The sequence below is a fragment of the Euprymna scolopes genome, chromosome 3 (assembly GCF_053919585.1).
Source record: "Euprymna scolopes isolate OS-2025 chromosome 3, ASM5391958v1, whole genome shotgun sequence".
Classification (NCBI taxonomy): domain Eukaryota; kingdom Metazoa; phylum Mollusca; class Cephalopoda; order Sepiida; family Sepiolidae; genus Euprymna; species Euprymna scolopes.
This window is the reverse complement of record NC_136484.1, coordinates 27,482,746-27,504,363: the sequence shown is the minus strand read 5'-3', so window position 1 is coordinate 27,504,363 and position 21,618 is coordinate 27,482,746. Positions and strand designations below refer to the sequence as shown.

At 34.3% G+C, this 21,618-nt stretch overlaps 1 protein-coding gene across 2 annotated transcripts in view; it reads right to left on the bottom strand.

Moving 5' to 3' along the window:
- Window positions 1-362: 362 nt before the first annotated feature.
- Window positions 363-21,618, bottom strand: part of LOC145254310 (uncharacterized) — a 169,339-nt gene continuing 148,083 nt past the window's right edge. Inside the window, exon 3 of one of the 2 annotated variants that reach the window (XM_080113013.1) lies at window positions 363-1,835. In XM_080113013.1, the coding sequence (XP_079969139.1) occupies window positions 649-1,835 (1,187 nt within the window). In that variant the 3' untranslated portion in view covers window positions 363-648. The remainder of the gene's footprint in view (window positions 1,836-21,618) is intronic. The other variant, XM_080113015.1, reaches the window with a different exon arrangement.

The window sequence follows — 21,618 nt, the reverse complement described above, 5'->3', positions numbered from 1 at the left end:
TATATATATATATATATATATATTCTTCAGAAAGAAAATGCATTTATACATACTTTGTGGTTAAATATATGTAAATGTATAATTTACATCCGATTAGTTGACAAGTCATTATTTTATGGCGTCATATCTTTCTTACAAATATTAGTAAAATATTAAGCACAATCTGACATGATTTGAAATCGGTATTCCATGATCGGATTACAAATATATTGCTTTGTTTTAATACGCGGATGGTTAACGTGGATATTGTTTGAGTTATTAGATGTTTCACAGGAATTTCTCTTGAATTCACCTGTTGACCCATGTACGGAGATTGGTCAGATTTAATTTTTAAGGAAGATAATAAGAGATTTAAAGGTAGATTTTCAGTTGTTGAAGAAAGTTTAGTGAATGAACACGTAATACATGATCCAGCAAGATTTTGAATTATCTAGCCAAAATCAACTCAAGGGCAAATTGATCCACTCACGGTTTAGTGAAATAAAAATATATATTAAGTGAAAATGGTCGTAGTCTCCTTCTTCATGAGTATACCAGTCATCCACAACTTCAACTCTTGTCCATACGAAATGGAATCGGACAATAACATATCAGCGGTCGCGGTTCATATAACAACGTTCGCTACATCAATCACGAACCCTTTTTTATCTAAATATATATTGTTCCTTCTAGTGACATTTCAGCATATTCCTTCGAGAGCTGGTCTACGTCTTGATTGCTGTTTTTGCAGTCAGCCTCATCTATGTCTGAAGAATCCTCTTCAGCAATATCTTCGAGTTTACTTAAGCTCTCGGAGCCGCTTGGTTTAATGTCTTTTCGCCGGTGTTTAGTAGATAAATTGATAATAACTTTCATGTCGGTGGCAAATTCATTGCCTTTGTTTGCGCAGAGACGCCAAGCACTTCGGATACGCGGTGAGTTCAATAGGGATTTATTTAGCGACAAACAGAATTTCATTGGCGATGCTAATGGTATTTCAAAAAACACAAAGGACGTTTTGCCTAAGGAGCAAGCAAGGACCGATCGGTGTTCCTCCACGCGTTTGGGCTTCAAGAATCCAGAAGCCATAAGTAATCGCATTTTCTTCCCGTAAACAAACGTGATGATTGGGGGAAGTGTATCACTGTTGAGCAACTCGGGTACAGTCAGTGACAGCTTTTTCTTATTTGTCGGGTGATTGTTTATCTGGATGAAAAGTCCGGTTGCAGACAGGGGGAAATATACAATTTTACCAGTTGAATCTTTACATTTAGCAAAATGACCATTCACTGAAATGTAACTCGATTCGGCGGAGGTTGATCGACTTCTCCGGGGTCGATGTATCACACCCAATCCAGGGGGCGTGTCTAAAGCAAACACATCATCTTCCTCTCCCATTTTCATCAAAACGACATTTTCATTTTCCTTCACGTTAACATGTTTTCTGGCGGGAACAGCCATATTTGTTGTGGTTTCAGGTGTACCGGAAGCTATAACATAGCTTGCTCTATCGTTTTCCAAATTGCTACTCGTTCTGGAATGATGAGAACTTGCCGACCTCATGTTGGCAGGTGATGACCATTGGCGCATAAGTGGTAATACTTTGTGCATATTATGACCGGTCTTTATCTTCTCGGACCAGTTTTGTATCTCTTCAATCAAAAAGAGACTTCTACTCGGATAGCTAGCCTTCACGTAATTACCGTAGTTGTTACTATGCGACGGCCTCGATAAAATTCCTTGAATGGTTGTCAGAGTGAGAAAACCTTTCGTTCCAGTTTTTACCAGAGATTCCATATTTTGATGGGCCTTCAGCTCAGAACCGTTGTTTGTTGCGTGGGGCCGGACAAAAAGTCCTGTAAAATAAAAAATGAGAAAAAAAATAGTTAATATAAAATATTGTGTAGTATGTTCCATTAAATTTCCGTATTATAATAAAGTTGTATTCCTGTCTGTTTGTTTGTTCACAATTTGATTAATATGTATTAGGTTGGTGCAAAAATAATGTCATATATATATATATATATATATATATATATATATATATATAACGTCAAAAAAATGACAGTATTTTTGCACCAACCTAATACAAAAGGTACACTACTTCACAAATTAATTTTAATACTGAAAATGAACTTTATGCATTTTTATTCCATCAGACCTATATATAATATTTATTCAAAGTAATCTACATTTCAGAAGTAATCTTATTTACATATTATATTAAATAAAATGAATTTTAATAATTGGTTCTACGGATATTAGAAAGAGAATTGTTTTAATTTTTCTATTTAGGGATATTATTTTAAGTTAAAGTTAATTTGCTTAATTTATTTTAAATCTAATTAAGTTTTAATTACTTGCTAAAACTGACAGCTTTTAAATAATAAGAACTCTAACCGGTGTTTCCTCGTAAATTCCCGTGTGGACGTATCCGCAACGGTGTTAAGTGGTCACGGGGGGGGGCATGAATGTAATAGAGAGAAAATATTTTACAACTTCCACTGATTTTAACCGATTTTGGCAGGGAACTCTCAGCTGAAAAAATATAGGGATCTAAGATTATCGAGGAAGTGGATAGATAATAGGCCTATAACACACCAGTGATATTGTGCTGCAGTTCGTGCATATTACATTCGCATGAAATGTCCTGATTTTTAATCCTATTAAGGTCAAATTCAGAGGGGGAGAAATGAGTTCATTTTATTTATATAATAATAAAATGGAAGTAAGTTTATTCATTTAAAAGCTGCAATAACAAGAACAACTAACTCGAGAAACACAGTGATAAAACGATGTCTTTTAACTACGACGAATTAATTTAAATTTTTATTCCCCTTTTCAAAAAATAAGTAAATAAAAAAGTTAACGAAAGATTAATTTTACTTCCACTAGCATTTCATCCCTCTGTGCTGAGGCTATTTGAATTTTCTCTGGGAAGCGTTTACTTAAAGATCCATTTAATATAAATACAAAAAATATCATTTACGAAAAAGTAAAAATAAGGGAAATCTATCTAGACTGATGCAACATTTACTAAAAGTTAAATTGTTTCCGTACGGATAACTTCATATTCACAGAAGAAAAAAATAGTTCAACTTTACTTGGCTGTCTGAATTTTATTTATGCAAAATAATCATAATTTGAAAAAGAAACCGTATCAAATATATCGTCTCTAAATTGGATGTATTCCTAGTTTTTGTTTAATGTGTTAAGTGTATTTTTTAATCGATTGAAGCTTCCAACTTCTTTTTTATCAATGTTGAGCGAAATTATATTTTGTGCTGTATGGGTGAGTTAATTTAGGTCATAATGTTTTGGTGAGTAGGGTACGTGTTGCTTTGTTAAAAAATAATTAAAACATAAATAATTAGGGTGAGTCTCTACTGCTGTGCCTAAAAAAAGCAGATTCTTCTTTTTAGGGCGATTACATTTTTGTATTTTTATCTGTGTAGTATTCCTGCAGTTTATGCATGTACTATTTTTAGATAGGATTTTCAAGTTAAATTTAATTTTTACCCTATCTTTTATCTATTAAATTATTATGTGAAAGTACAGAATATTTAATAAAATCCCCCTTCCATATTTAGAATGAGTTTCTAAATAATAATGTCGCCCCACATTGATATTTGAAATAGAAAACAAAACAAAAAAATAAACTGGAGTAGATTCTACGTGGTTTGGAATGTTTTACGTGTTTTGTTATTGTTGCTGTTGTTTTTTTTTCTTGTTTTTTTTTCTTTTTTTTTACTCTTTTAGATCTATTTATCATCATTTTTATTTAGCTAAACACGAATATTTTTCATCATTTAAGCCTAACCCTAACCGTAACCCTTTAACTGAATTAAAAAAAAAAGTTACACCCTTCCTCCGTCACGGTCGATATTTTATTTCACTGAATCGCTATTCCCTCCTCACACTCAAAAAGTTTATGAACCTACTCCAACTAAATTTAATAAGTAAAAAAATTAAAAAAAAAAATGGAGGTAATGTGAGCAATAACCTGGAATTTTACTGTGAAAAATGTGGATGCAAAATGGCTACGTCTACAACTCCTCCCTCCCTATTTATATTTGAAATAGAAAAAATAAATTTGGTGTAATTGCTACGTGGCTTTGAATGTGTTTTATTGTTTTAAATCTATGCGTTTGTTATCATCACCTTAATTTAGCAAAACACGAATAATTTCCATCATTTGTGTTTACTTGAAAAACATCTAAAAATGTCTATTACCACACACACGCGCACGCGCACGCGCACGCACACATCACAGTCGATATTTTCCTGCATTATACTTTTGGTCGACTACTAACTACTGAATGGTAGATCCATATGTCAAAAACGCCTATTTGTGGCAGTAAACAAATGCGAATACAAAATTTACACAAATGCATGGATTTTCTTGATTAGAGGCATTAGAAATGTGATCCACATGTTTATTCTAATCATTTTTATTTTAGTTAAATGTTGAATCAATAATTAGTTGTTATGAACCTGCTAATATTTGTAATATTAAACGTTTTTGTAAAAATGCATATTACAGTTATGTATCTATCTATCTACACACACATACATATGTATATATATACATATATACATACACACACACACGTGTGTATATATATATATACAGGGTGCCCACAAAGTCTGGCTTCATAATCTACAGGATGCTTCCACAAAGTCTGGCTATATAATGTAACCAGACTTTGTAGACACCCTATATATATATATATATATATATATATATATATATATATATATATAGTAGTAAGGTATAAAATATATATGACAATTAAGCTCAATTGCCATATATTATTTATAACTTACTACCTAGCTCTACCTACGTATTGAGCACTGTTTAAGTAAATACTTCAAGTTTACGCATAAATTTATACTTTCGTATATTAATTTATGTGATTAAATTAAGTTATCGTATATATATATATATATATATATATATATATATATATATATTATTTTTTTACATCTTTATGGCGTCGATGAAGTAAATACTTCAAGTTTACGCATAGATTTATACTTTCGTATATTAATTTATGTGATTAAATTAAGTTATCGTATATATATATATATATATATATATATATATATATATATATATATATATATATATATATATATATATGTATTATTTTTTTACATCTTTATGGCGTCGATGAAGTAAGTCAAAGCTATTCGTATTAATTGGATTCTTCGGACTACTGTTATTATTTTAATGTTATTTTCATAGCGTATCGGTCTCGATTTAATCTCCGACTTGTATATGTTTCTGTCAAACTCGGGAATCTCTCTATATAAATCGGGAATCTCTGTTGAACTCTGGAATCTGCGCGGAATTTCGAACTGAACCCTTTGTGGAGATAGCATGCTCGTGTTACGTCAGCCATGACTGGGTGGAAGTCCAAAATAATTCGCACTTGTATTTTTGAATGTCGTTCGATTGAACATTCAACCTCCAGAAGAATGTAACTTACAGCTGAATTTTACCACGCACTTTATCAACTACATTACTGAGCCTTGCGAAATTTCATGCAGATTCCCGAGTTCGACATAAAGATTCCTAAGTTCGACAGAAAAATGCACTTGTAGAAGGTCGCGGGTGATATCGACCGAAACGTTGTGAAACTAAGATTCAGTATGAAGACAGTAGTCTGAAAAATCAATAATAAGAATAATCAACCCTCATCTCATAAATTCAAAAACATAATTCAAGATGATTTTCACCACTCGTTTACGGTTCTGCCTCATCACCCACGTCATATAATCAGTGGACTGGAACAAGATATTCAGAGCTTCTCATTCACAAACCTAGAAACACGAACCCAAATTGAAAAGCCAAAATCAGATGAATCAAAGAAAACATTCCGAAAAGAGGGCTACATTATGTATTTTGTGAAACTAGGTTGGAAATATTCTCACGATATTTTTCTCAAAGGGTGAGTATATTACCGAAAAATCTGATAGTGAGGATTAATTTATTTTTTTATATTTCACACAGATATAACCACTTATCAAGGCCAAGAGGCCACACGAGGATAAGGGTTAAAGAGTGTACAGTAGAAATTGGACAATATATTATTGTTAGTAATGGAAATTTGGTAAATTTGTTAACTTAAGTGGAACAGCTCATCAAGAACCTGTTTACGGTGCACTTGAAGACAACCATATTGTAGTCAGCTGGAAAGCTGGCAAACGGAAGATACCTCAACAGGCGTGCAGTTCTAAGAACGAAACGTTGTTCATTGAATCTACGTTTAGGTTTAGGGACAGATAAAGAGTGGGGGAAATTATTGATAGTGTTTTCAGCTAGACGAGTGTTTTTCGTGATTTTACTATTCTAGGATATGAGTTAATAAGATAGCATTGTCACAAAAAGAGCTAAGCGGTACAATGGTATGATCTAAGTCTTAATACTTTTTACACTGACTACATTTTATAAGAATAAAACAATGGTCTAGTAATCTCCATCAATTCGATGTTTGGATATTTCATTGTAATACACCTTTCTGTTCATCTTCTTTCTAAGCACTCTCTTCCTGATTACCGTTTTTCTATTACCTATAGTTTCAAGACTAAGGTCAATATGCATCCCCTGTATTGGCGATAACCATCTGTCATTTTTGTGAACTTATCACTAGGGCTATGACAACATATATATGATGGTCGATCAGATAAATAAAGAGGTCATCATCATGTTTTGTACGTGTTGTCTCGTGATGTCATTCAGTTACAACAGAAAAGGTAATTGTTATAATCATTATCTACAATGAACATTGTGTAACCCATCGAGGATTATTCATCTCCCCACCTCTGTTTTAAGAACTCGCATACATCTCCAGTCAGTATATATATATATATATATATATATATATATATATATATATATATATATATATATATATATATATATATATATGAAGTCCCAAGTATTCCAGAACTGTATAAATGTCTTCTCTCCCTCATCATCACTATCGTTATATCCGTTATATGTATTGTCCCAATATGAATCCCCGTCATATCTCTTTAATATGAAGCCCCACTATACAACACTAGCCCTAGTTATTACATTAAGTGGATGCATGCTTTGTCTGGAGCTATTTCTATAAAAAAAATTAACTAACAATCATGTTCTGATTGAACTAAACCCCACTATTCCTTCATACTTTATCTCAGCTAACATCACTACAATACTTGCCATAACTGCAATCAAATGCCAATTCCTTTGTATGTCAAGCGATGACACCAAATATTCAAGTATCGATCTCTATATGGAATTACCTGACTCCAAGTACATACCCTTTTTTATTATAGTGTCACCTCTTATCAAGGCCCGGAGGCTACTTAAGGATTAGGGTTAATAGAAACCAGGCGAGACAACATAATGATGGTCGGTGATTGTGGAAATTGGATCAGTTAATTTATTTTAGATGTTGGATCATAAAGAACTTGTTTACGTTGGACTTGAAAACTACTATGGTATAGTCAGCTGGAAAGCAGCTCCGCGGTATCGTGTTCTACGGACGAGAAGTTCTCGGAAAGAAAGCTCTGCTCATGGAATCTTCATCTATACGTCACTCCATAATAGTATGATCAGCAAGCAATAGGATATAGAAGCTTGTTTCTATTGGACAAGGAATCAATCTGAAACGGTGAAAAAATTATTTTCGTCATTTGCGATTGTTGGTTAACTGTGTCAAACCAGACACATCTATTACGGTAGGCAGCGATAGAGAGAAAGGGAAATTTCTGATAGGGTCTGTAGCTAGTCGGGTGTTTGTCGTGAATGCCTTACTCAGTCGAGCACGTGCCATGGACATAAAGACAGAGAAGAGATAGACTCGCAACGTCTCTTCTATGAGAAAGATCTAGCAGGGAGGCGAAAAGGACATTGTCTATCAAAATTTCGAAATCGCTTGTGTATTCTGTCCAGGCAGGAAAAGGGTGCTCTTAGCAGCACCTCCCCAGATGTGACAACAATCGTACATCTTTTGGCGTGTTTGGCTCTTCTGTCAGTTATATCGTCCAATCCACTGCACATGGACACCAGGTCTATACGTCACTCCATAATTATATGATCAGCAAGTAATATGATATAGAAACTTGTTTATATTGTTCAAGGAATCAATCAGAAACGCGAAATGTTTATTTTCTTCATTTGCGGTTGTTGGTTAACTGTGCCAAACCAGACACATCTATTACGATACGTTTACGATATTCGTTGCTACGTCACGAGTCGATATAATTTGAATTCGGTCAAGGTTCCTGGTTTTATTAATAGATTTCTGTTTCGGAAATTTTGTATTCTGATCTATCATATCTCCGTCATGTTGTTGTGACAACATTCATGCACGTGAGTGTAGGGGTGCGTGTGTTCGCACATGCGCAGTCGCGTTTTTTGTGTTTACCATCAATTTAATTTCCAGTCGTCATCTGGAATCTAATCTTCAAAAACTGCCACCTTCCCTAACAGCAACCAATGACGGAAGCGATTATCTGCTGGCATAGCAATGTGACAGAATCTGTCGCCAAGGCAACGCCCATGCAGTCGTGTCTCCCGTTTTCTAAACATGGCCAATACAAATTTGAATACTAAACAGGAGCATACAGGAAATTACGTCACCAAATTGTCTGGGCAATGAGATTATAACTTCATAAATTTAATCAGCCAAATTTATTTAAAATGAAAGAGAATTTAATTTCCGTTATGGTTACAACTGTTAATTTCTATTTCAGTATTTAAAAAAAAAAAAGAAGTCTTCTAAGTATTATAATAATAATATTTATTTTCATTATGTGTTAAAAAGTAAGTTTATGTATCTTCTCTCCATCATAAAATAAATATATTTCACTGCATATAAGTATATAATGCTGTAACATCACACACACACACACACACACACACACACACACACACACATACATATATATATATGTGTGTGTGTGTGTGTGTGTGTGTGTGTGTGTGTGTGTGTGTGTGTGTGATGTTACAACATTATATACTATGTCTCACTGACTTTAGCAAATAGGGTGCATACCTTTATAACTATTTGCTAATATTTTCTCTCCTCTGATGAGATGGTAGACATCGAAACCCTATAGGTTAAGGAGATTAATTTTCTAAAACATTCTTTGTCTTGCTTAGAATAATAAAAATTCTTTGATGTGAAACTCAACCACTTCATTTCATTTCAATGAGAGTTTTTTGAAATTCATTGAATTACTATTTAATATATATATATATATATATATATATATATATATATATATAGTCATCGATATACAGTCGTGTTTCGTTGTATCACAACTCATCAGTGCCACTAGACTAGCACCTCTCACAAGCCAAGGATTGAACCTAGACCCGTCGTGTTGACAGTCGGCAGTTCTCTCACTCGACCACAGAAGCGATGCCCGCAAATAACCTGTCCGAATGCCTATTTAAACAAACATCCGTCCACCACTTTTACAGTGCTCAAACCGGCTGTTTGTAAACAAACAAACAGCGAATTCGCATTCTTAAGCTAATTAATTAGCGGGTGAGATTATATATATAAATATATATAGTAGCAGGGTGCCCGGCATTGTCCGGTCGTAAAATACGCTTAAATATTATATTTTTATTAATGTAGATTTCGTATTTATTACTATATCATATTGGACTCAATATATAGTTATGATTTAAAAGTTTAAAAATAAAACTGACTCGTGCGCCACCACCAAGAATCGAAACCAAAACGTTTAGCTTACGATTTATTTTTTTATTTTTATTATGTTTTATGTATTTTCTATCAAATACAGTCCTAGTCAAGATTTTCTAAAATCTTTTTTTATTTTATTTTACTTTTTTATATAGAAGTCACCACTTATCAATGCCCAAAAGCAATTCGGGGATAAGGGTTATTGTGTGTACAGTAATCAATGGGATAATGTTGTAGTATTCGTTAGTAATGGAGATTTGATAAAGTGTCTTACTTAAGGGGGCGGTTCATCAGGAATTTGTTTATATTGGACTTAAAGACATCCAAGTTGAAGTCAGGTGGGAAACAGGCAAACGGTAGAGAGTTCCACAGGCCTACAGTTCTAAGAAAGAAGCTTTGTTCATGGAATCTACGTTTTGATTTAGGTACAGATAAAGAGTGGGGAAAATTATTGACAGTGGTTTCAGCCAAACGGGTGTTTATCGTGAAAGATTAGCGAGAGGGGACCAGAGATTGGAGCTCAGACGAGCACTTGCCATGGAATTAACGATAAAATAAAAATAGGCTCGCAACGTCTTTTCTGTGAGAGAGAGGTTGCAGGGAAGAGAAAAGGGCATCTCCTGCTAAACCACGGAGTCTATTTTGTACTCTATCCAGGTAGGATAGGCTGTTTTTAGCAGCTGTGGCAGCAGTACTCCATCCTTGGATGTACTTGGCTTTTATATAGATAGAGAATTGCATCAGCAGTGAGATATCTTCTGGGGTGGTAGAAGGATCCCACCATTTTCCCAGCGACCTTGGCAACAGACTTGATGTACGTGTTCCATTTCAGATCAGGAGTAAAGGTCAAACCCAGAAGCTTATCAAAACATGAGGCCTCCCCTAGACGAGAGCCATCCATTTCAATTGATGCCAGATGGGGATCAGAGCGTTAGCTGTTAAATATTTGCTCTAAACAAGGATAATTATTATAAATTTTATTTATTAGTTCCTACTAGGAAATTTAAAGTAGTTTACTTCTTATAGTATGACTAATTAAACTGTTTCCCGAATAACCTTGTTCAAGGAAATTAACATATTGTTGAAACTCATATAAACCGGATTTAATTTCAGATATATGATATATAATATTTAAGAATCCTGAACCATATTTTCCGCTAGGCGTAACTTTTAATATATTAATTATAGCTTCACCAATTATAATTTCTTTATCCGAAAATTCTTTCTTTGATAAATTTAAGACCATAGTATAAATTGAATGAGCCAGGAAAAAAGGACACACTTGCTTTAAAGCTTAATCCTTTTAAATATCTACTTAAACATGGTATGTAAATGTTTCTTTTAATCAATAACATCATTATATTGCTTTTAAAAGTTATGAAAGACAAATTTATCTTTTCCTTTCCATAAATTATACCACAAGTTAAAGAAGTTAGTTTTTTCATCATTTTATATTTTACTAGTAGCTATTGCTGCAGGTGATTTAGTATTTTCACTAGTTCGATAATCTTCATATTTGTTTATACTTACTAAATAATTAATATTATATTTGACATTATAATTTGTAAAAAAAAAAAATACAGACAAAAAAATACAGATAAAAAAAATACAGACAAAAAAAATACAGACAATTACTATTATAATTTGTACTTTGCAAAAAAGTACTGTTACTTCGTACCAATTATTAATCTTAAATAACTCATCAATGACTCTTATTTGTTTTTTACATAAGAACGAGTAAACCCTCATTGTTAAACATTTGCTTGAATTTATTAAAATACATGTTTTCCTTTTATGTGGCTCTATTTTGCTTCAAAATGAGTAGCCCTTCTTTTATTTGCTCTGAGATTAATTCGTCAACTTCATTTTTCCCTATAAAGGTAAATGAGAACGACCTCTACATTAATTTCTCCCTTTAAAGAAATAATAATAATGATAACAATAATAATAGTAGTAGTAGTAATAATAATAATAATAATAACCACAACAACAACAATAATAATAATACTAGCAGTAACAACAACAACAACAACAATAATAACAATAATAATAATAACAACAACCACAACCAAAACAACAGCAAAGGCGAATATGACAAACTTTCACAAGAAACACTAGACAAGCTGAAAACATTATCAATAATTTCCCCCACTCTTTATCTGTACCTAAACCTAAACATAGATTCCATGATCAAAGCTTCTTTCTTAGAACTGCACGCCTGTGGAATTGTCTTCCGTTTTCCTGCTTTCCAGCTGTCTTTAATATGGTTGTCTTCAAGTCCAACGGGAACAAATTTCTGATGAGCCGTTCCACTTAAGTTAACAAATTTACCGAACTTCCATTACTATCGATTACTATATTGTCCTTTTGACTACTCTACACTCTTTAACCCTTATCCTTGAGTGGCCTATCGGCCTTGATAAGTGGTGACGTCTATGTAAAAAAAAAAGTACTGAGGCGATAGCTATATATATGCGGAATAGCGACACACAGTACTTTTTTAAATTTTATCTTCAATCAAAACGTAATACATATTTCATTGTTTCATGTTTTTATTTGCTTACTTTGCGATTCTTTTAAACGGAATGAACTCTATCTAAATACGAGGGGCGTGCAATAAGTAATGCTTCTGACCCACTTCCAGTTGTCTGATCTAGCTGAAATTTTGCATGTGAAATGGTTTATATTTCTATGGGTTATGTGGCAAATTACAGCTCTGAACTAATTGTGGTTTCTGTTTTACAGCTGTTTGAACTGAGTCAGGTGTGAAATGGAGCTTGTTGAATGTCGAGCAGTTATGCGGTTTTTATATTTGAAAGGACGCACACCACAGGAGACTTTTGATGAAATGAAAGAAACTTATGGTAATAATGCCCCATCATATGACCTTGTAAAACACTGTAATCGTGAATTCAAACATGGCTGGAAGTCTGTGGAAACAGCTCCCAGACCTGGTCACCTCCCTTATCTGCCACTGATGAGGCATCTGTCGTCAAGTTGTGGCTGCCATTTTGGGAAATCGGCGCATTACTATTCGCTGCCCAAGATGTCAAGATTAGTACAGGGTCTGTGGAAACTATCATTCATGACTATTTGCATATGCATAAGGTGTCTGACAGATGGATTCCCAGGTTGCTCACACCATTCCAGAAGCGAGAACGCGTCGAGTGCTCGAGGATTAATTTGGAGATGTGCCAAGAAGATGTCAAAGTTTTTCAAAAGACTGATTACACAGGATTAAACCTGGGTCCATCACTATGATCCAGAGACCAAAGCCCAGTCAATGCAGTGGAAGCACTTGGACTCACCACCTCCAAAGAAGGCAAGGTGCAGTCCTCCGCTGGCAAGGTCATGCTCACGGTCTTCTGGGACCAGGACGGAGTAGTGATGACAGATTTCCTGGCAAAGGGTACCACAATTACAGGAGCCTATTATGCTTCACTTTTGAGGAAATTAAGGGAAGCTATCAAAATCAAGAGACGGGACAAGATCAGCAAAAGTACCCTTTTCCTATAGGACAATGCACCGGTCCACAACTCGCATGTCGCCAGATCAGAAGCATGGGCGTATGGTTATGAAATCTTCCTCATCATCCCTACTCTCCTGACCTTGCACCCTCTGACTTTCACCTCTTCCCAGCCATGAAGTTATTTTTGAAAAGAAAGCGTTTCCCAGATGATGCAACCTTGATTTCTAAAGTCACGTCGTGGTTGGAGGACCAACCTGGGGTGTTCTACAAAAACGGTCTACAGAGCTGCATAAAACGATGGGAGAAATGCATAACTCTGGATGGTTCCTATGTATTGAAAGACTAATAACTGTGCCAAGTTTTGTTGCTCTACTCCTATGGGAAGTGGGTCAGGGACATTACTTATTGCACGCTCCTCGTACTAACATGGAATATTTTTCCTCGCCAATATAATGCCCCTAAATTTAGAGCATATGTATATATATATATATATATATATATATATATATATATATATATATATAGGTGTGTGTGTATATACATATATATATACATATATATATATATATAATCATCCACATACAATACTGTTTCGCTGTATCGCAGCTCATCAGTGTAGCTAGACAAGCAACTACCTTAATGCAGATAAATCCCGCTTAAAATGTAAAAAATACTTACAGCTCTAGTATTGCACTATTGAGTCAGCTAAATTAGAACTTGATGTTATTTATTTATATATAATTTCTGCCCGATGTAGTCTAATTACATGTAAGCATATATGCTTACATGTATGTGTGTGTGTGTGTGTGTGTGTGTGTGTGTGTGTGTGTGTGTGTGTGATTTTCAGAATGTGAGAGATTATATATAATAAATTCATTGCTGGATGGCATCGAACTTTAGAGTTAAAACTCCTACTTGTGAGACATCGGCTTGGGGTTATTAGCTGGTTGGATGACCGCATCCCTTGTCAAGACGAAGTGGGTTCATTTCACAGTCGGATTTTGGCGCGGTTTGCTTGATCTGTGTTGGTTAATAGAAGTTCATGGGTGCGGGGCGTTTGCTATGTTGGTAGAGTGCTTGCCTCGCATGCAAGAGGCTCGGAGTTCGAATTCTGAGTGTCTAACTGATGAGCCCAATTGAGGGCGAAACTCTAATTCGTTGACCGTCATGGCTCTTGCGGGCTGCGACGTTGTTTGGATGTAGATTTTATTATATATATATATATATATATATATATATATATATATATATAACTACTTCATTTAATCGCATAAATTAATATATGAAAGTATAAATTTATGCATAAACTTTAAGTATTTACTTCAACAGTGTTCAATACGTAGGTAGAGCTAGGTAGTAAATTATAATATATATATGGCGATTAAGCCATATGTATTTTATAACTTACAATATATATATATATATATATATATATATATATATATATATATATATATATATATACAGTGGGGAAAATAAGTGTTGGACACATCCCATTATTCTTTATTTAACACATTTTTTATGCAGCGAATAACGCGAAAATTTAACAAGAAATAGTTACTCATTTAACAATAACAAATAACTTTAGAAATTGGAACATTTTAATGCATAACAAAAATTATATAATAAAAACCAGAATAGCCTGGAAAAAAAGTGTTGGGCACATTGTTTTAAATTATATCTTATTATTATTTTTTATAAATAATGCTGGAAAGAAAGAGGGAAAGAAAAAGTCAAGGGAAGTAATTCACTTCTGGAAGGTACAAGCGGAAGTTAAAGAGTTCTCTTTTCTTTCAGCACAACCATACTCTACGTCGTTGGAAAGTATTGGAACACGTTAGTCACCAGTAAGCCATCATGCGTGAAGGTTCTCAGGATGAGTAAACATAAAGAACTCTCTCAAGTCGTCCGTGATAAGATTATTGCCGAGCACAAGAATGGAATTGGTTATCGGCGTATATCTGCTCAATTCAAAATCCTTGTAAGCACCATAGGAAACCTTATTACGAAATGGAAGGTGCATGACTCAACCGTGAACCGTCCGCGCACCGGAGCTCCTCGCAAGATGTCGGATCGAGCAGTAAGGAAGATTGTACGAAAAGTTCAGCAGCAACCGAGAACAACACGAGGCGAACTTCAGAAAGATTTGGAAAAAGCAGGGATAGTAGTAACAAAACCAACGATTAGTAATGTACTCCGACGCAACGGTCTTAAATCGCGTACACCTCGAAAGACACCATTATTAAAAAAAATGTCATGTTAATGCTCGTCTGGAGTTTGCAAGAGACCACTTATTGAAAACAGATGATTACTGGAAGAATGTGATCTGGTCTAATGAGAGGAAAATTGAACTTTTCGACATTAACTCTGTACGTCGAGTATGGAGAAGAGATGGCACAGCGCACGATCCCAAGAACACCCTCCCCACTGTAAAGTTTGGTGGTGGAAATGTCATGCTCTGGGGATGCTTCTCTTCAAGTGGTACTGGGTCACTTCATATTATAGATGGAAAGATGAATGCAGCGAAATATCGGGAAATTCTTGAAAATAATCTCTTGTCTGCTTCCAATGCATTAGGTATGCGACAGGGATGGATCTTTCAACAAGATAATGATCCCAAACATACTGCTAAAATAACCTCCGATTGGTTCGTACAGAACAAAATAGATGTTCTTAAGTGACCCAGTCAGTTCCCAGATTTAAATCCTATAGAAAATCTATGGAGAGAGTTCAAAATCATGATCCACCAGCGAGATCCACGTAATATTCAGGATTTGAAAAAAATATGTGTTGAAGAGTGAGTCAAAATCTCGCCTGAACGTTGTCACAAATTAGTTTCGTCGTATAGAAAACGCCTCGAAGCTGTAATAGCAAAAAAGGGGTTTTCAACTAAATATTAGATGAAATTGTATTAGTGTGTCCAACACTTTTTTCCAGGCTATTCTCGTTTTTATTATATAATTTTTGCTATGCATTAAAAGGTTCCAATTTCTAAAGTTATTTGTTATTGTTAAATGAGTAACTATTTCTTGTTAAATTTTCGCGTCATTCGCTGCATAAAAAATGTGTTAAATAAAGAATAATGGGATGTGTCCAACACTTATTTTCCTCACTGTATATATATAATTCAAAGTTTTACGGTCTAAAGACCAAATAAGTTTTTACAGTCTAAAGACCAAACAAGTGCAGATGTTTTTTTAATAAACAAATATATGATTTTATTAAAATCAAATTTGATATTTCGATCCATAACAGAATCTTCATTAAGGAATACAAGTTTTTTTATTTTCTTTTTTATTTTTCGTATCATGTTTTGCCTGACACGTCTCTCTCAGATGGTTTTGGTGAGGGTAATATCCGATTTAGTAGAAAAACGCTGGTCCGGCGTGTATTGTTAAGTGAATTGGCGATGAGTACGTAACGACGTTTTATTTTGATGTTAAATACCAATATTTTCATGTTTAATAAATATATATGTATGTGTGTGTAAGTATTATGCACACACGTATACGTTTGATTCCTAAGGAATATTCAGTGTGAGAATAGCTACTTAATCTAGTCGGTAAAATTTCCAAATATTACGACAAATGATCTAATAGAAAAATAATTACAAACAAAATTAAAAGTTATTGATTTATAGAGCTTTATCATATGTTTCAATGTTGAGGAATTCGCAAGACGCAGGGAGGGTAATTTCACTCGATCATTTTAAGTAAAAATTACAATCCGTCATTTTTAAACATAAGATTGATTTTAAAACACATCTAGCATTTCCATCTGGATCATTTTTCGGAGTTTTTCAAAATTATACTAATTTTTACTTGACATGTAAGTATTTAATAAGAAATGCGTTCGTTAAAACATCACTATTTCACTCGAGAAACTCCATACTGTTTTGTATTCATAACTTAATGAGACAGGGGTTAACCAAACATAACAGTTACAAAAATATCTTCTATTTAATTATCGTAACAAATGACAACAATATATATATTTTTTAACAAGGTGGTCACCACTTATCAAGGCCCAGAAGCCAATTGGGGATAAGGGTTATTGAGTGTACAGTACGTTAGTGTTAAGATTTGATAAATTGTCTTACTTAAGGGGGCGGTTCATCAGGAATTTGTTTATCTTTGACTTGAAGACATCCGGGTTGTAGTCAGGTGGGAAACAGGCAGACGGAACAGAGTTCCACAGCCATGTACTTCTAAGAAAGAAGCTTTGTTCATGGAATCTACGTTTTCATTTTAGCACAGATAAAACGGGGGGAAAGTTTTTGACAGTGGTTTCAGCTAGATGGGTGTTATCCGTGAAAGATCGGCGAAGAGGGGCCAGGGATTGGAGCTCAGACGAGCACTTGCAATGGAATTAACAATAAAACAAAGACAAGCTCACAATGTCTCTTCTGTTGGAGAGAGGTTGCAGGGAAGAGAAAATGGCATCCCCCCACTAAGCCACGAAGCCTATTTTGTACTCTGTCAAGGTAGGATAGGCTGTTGCCCAGATGTGGCAACAGTACTCCATCCTTGGACGTACTTGGCTTTTATATAGACAGAGAATTGCATCAGCAGTGAGATATCTTCTGGAGCAGTAGAAGGATCCTGCCATTTTCTTTCAGCGACCTTGGCAACATACTTGATGTACGTGTTCCATTTCAGGTCAGGAGTAATGGTCAAGCACAGAAGCTTATCAAAACATGGAGCTTCCCCTAGTCGACAGCCATCCCTTTCAATTGAGGCCAGATGGGGATCAGAGCGTTGATGATGTAAAGATAGGAACTTGGTTTTAGATGCATTAAAAGTAACGAGTCACCACTTCCCCACTGTATCACGCGCTCGAGATAAGAGGAGAGAAAATCAGAGTGAACTTTGTCATTTACAGTCTTTGATGTGTTGCCATAGATAGTCGTGTCATCAGCATAGATGTCAACGAATGATTTAAGTATGTGTTTTGGGAGATCATTGATGTAGATCAGGAAGAGAGTTGGGCCGAGGGTGGACCCCTGAGGGACTCCAGCATTAATACTGAGGGCCTCTGATTTCTGCCTATCAACCACTACTCTTATGAGCCTCTGAACATATTGAATGTACATCGTTAACATGCTCTCCCATCCATGGGGAAAACCGAATAATCTTAAGTAATATGTAATAATAACGTCCCTGTATGATATAACGTCCTTCTGTGATATTCGCTATATATCTATTTATTTACAATCAATCAATCAATAAGGGTTTTATCACCCACTGAGAAGCCCTCATCTATCTCTGTCCCGCCGCCATGTGGGACTCATGTGTTGTATCAGATCGTCCCCCACGCTGTTCTTTGGTTTTCCTTTTGGCCTCTCATGTTTATGGGGTATCCATTCCGTTGTCCTGATGGGTCATCTGGTGTCACGTTGTCTGGCTATGTGCCCTGCTCATCTGTGCTTGGATTAGTTGGTAGCAGTATTAATGTCAATAACTCTATTTATGGCTTTTACTGTGATCGTGTCTTATTTCTAAAGTTATGAATGCACATAAAACCCACACCCTTCTTTGTACTAATCCTCTTTTTTAAATTTTATTTTACTTCAGGCAAAGTTCTCAAAAAATCAAGAGACCTCATCATGGTGACCAAGATTTGATAACTATATGAGATATTTAGACATTCGAATATTCCATTAAAGTTCTCTATTACATCTCAAACACTTAATTAATAAGTTGAAATATATATACATTAAAACATATCACCATCTATATAAACTAAATTAGTCTGCTACTGTTTTCAATGCAAACGATAAGTGTTATTTCATTAAGTAAATAATATTATTATGTACTTAAATAGTATTTCAATGTAAATGTAAGTATACTAATAACTGTATATATATATGTGTGTATGTATAAATCCAACATATATATATAACTGCGTCAATTGCTTTATTGCAGATTAGTAAACGCTCACGAAGTTATAACATTTTATGCTTTATCATGGCATTTCCACTGTCCATTGCTTTATGTCAGGTCTCTTAAAATGTTGTTTTAGGGCAAAAATACAACATTTTATCATGCGAACTTTAGTTTTTATTATATTTTTCTGTCAAAGAATAATGAGAAAAAGCACATCCGAGGTGCTAAGCCTCAAATAAATTAATTATTTATTGATATATCCACCATTTTTAAAATAACTTAGACTAACCTTTTATCCCCCGGGGAAGTCAATTGTTTGATCTCAAAAAGGAGTTATGGCTATAGAAATATGAACTATGTTTCTCCAAAAGGCATGATTTGAAGTAAATTGCTCTCCTCCCTTATAAACTCCTCTTTTTAATATTGACCAGAGATATTTAATGAGATTAAGGTCTGTTGAACACGGTGATCAGGTCATAAGAGTTTATCCAAAGAAGCCCATAGATTCAAGGAAGGCTGCAGTCTCCCAAGCAGAATGGGATGGTTCATTGTCATGCATAAAAATCATTGAAAGCGACGTGACAATGGTAGGTCAACTAGCCATGGTGACTAATATTTATCCAAAAATGCCGTTTACGCATTGCTGGTAAGTTTTGCACCCTCTGGAACCCGGAATGGTCCAACCAACTTATCCCATATGATTCCCGCCAAAAACATGATGACGCTACCTCTATAAGGGGTTAGAGTTCTGTTCCAGTTCCGAACTTTGGTCCATCCATCCGGACCGCTAATAGTAGCACGAGTCTCATCTGTAACTAGGACACGTTGGAAATCCATTTTCATGTAATTATGTTCCCAAGCTTTTCGTTTTTACCTATGTTGTTTGCTCAATGAAGGCCTTGGAATAATTTTGATGTTCCTTGCCATCTCATTCAGCACATTACATCGTGCCTGTTTGGATCTTGGAGCGATTCCAGCTCTTGTAAAAATGGAAACACTGGTGCTGTTTGGGTCTCGGTTGACTTCCCTACGAATGAAGCCAAAGTTCTTGGATCCCTTTCAAGCTCCATAGCTAAATCTTTGATGAATAATCCTTCTGTGAGTCCAGCAACAATCCTTTCCTTTTCGATAACCGTTAATCGCCCCCTTTTTTGCATTATAAAAGACCTACATAAACAGCATAAATTACTTGATAAAGAATAAAATGTCATAACTTCGTGAATATAGCATGGATTCGAATAAAATTTTGAGAAATAACTAACCTTGAAACAGTAAATATATAAATATATATTGTTTTGAAAATATAATTATCCATTTTACATATACATAAATATATATATATATACATATTTTAATGTAGATACAGTTATATCTTGCTACGATATGCAGACCGTTTTATCATATTAGATATCATCAGGCAAGAAAAATTAAGGTACAAAAACTTAAAAGGTTCAACACATTTTCAAATTTTAAGGAAAGAAGATTCGCCATGAGTGGTGATGGACACAATTAAAGTTCTTATGAGTTTAAGTTAATTTCGAAGATCCGGTTTCTGTTAAGGGAAGGGGGAGTTGAAAGTGTAGTTTAAGGTTAAAGAATTAGTAAGGAGGAGGAGTGATATAATAATACCGAGGGGTGTGTGAAGACAGTGGGGGAGAGAGAGGAATGGAAGCTGAGGTAGCACGGTTGTCATGGTTACCGATGAGGCGCGATAGTGGGGATCCGATTCATTTATTTCATCCGAGGTCATTTAGGGGTGTTTCAGTTATTGACAAATTTAACTAAATTGAGTCAACTGGTCAGTTGATAGAAATTTGATGTATTTTAGTTCAGTTTCTTATTTATTTATTTATTTATTTCATTTTTATATATTTATTTATTTATTATTATTATTCTTTATCATTTATGTGTATTGTTTTGGAAATTAACTTTGAACTTTTTCTACATGTAACAAGTTGGATGTTTAATTTATATATTTATGCTTTAATGTTTAAGCTTTTTTTGTCTTTTTATTTTGTTTCATTGTGTGCGTATACATAATGTACACAAAAACGAGTACATATACTATAAGTCCATATATGTTCAGACAGACAAATAAATGTACGTAAATATATATGAGAGAAACCCAAATATCACATTAAAGACCCTTTTTTGTCTAAGTAGTATTATGGATCTCCCATATATATTTACTGGTTTAACTAAATCAATTATTAATTTGTGTTTTGATTTTATTCTGGTTAGTATTTTAATAAGTTAAAATGAGTTTATTAAATTATGGTAGTTTTAGCTTTCGTTATGCTTAGATGTCTATAGTAATATAAGTGTGTGTGTGTGTATGTATGTACATATATACTATGTTATCAAGGCCATAAATCTACCTTTACATTTGTGTATACGTTATTATTTAATAATTTTTTATTGCTTATGATTTTTAGCAATGTGTGCTATTGCATATTGATATTTTTATCATAGTCTCGTATCGAGATTATTTTTAAAGGTTTTCTCGAGAAGCTTAATATACGGTTGAGAACTTTTTGTAATTTCTACTATTTGAAAGTCGTTTCTGGAAGTT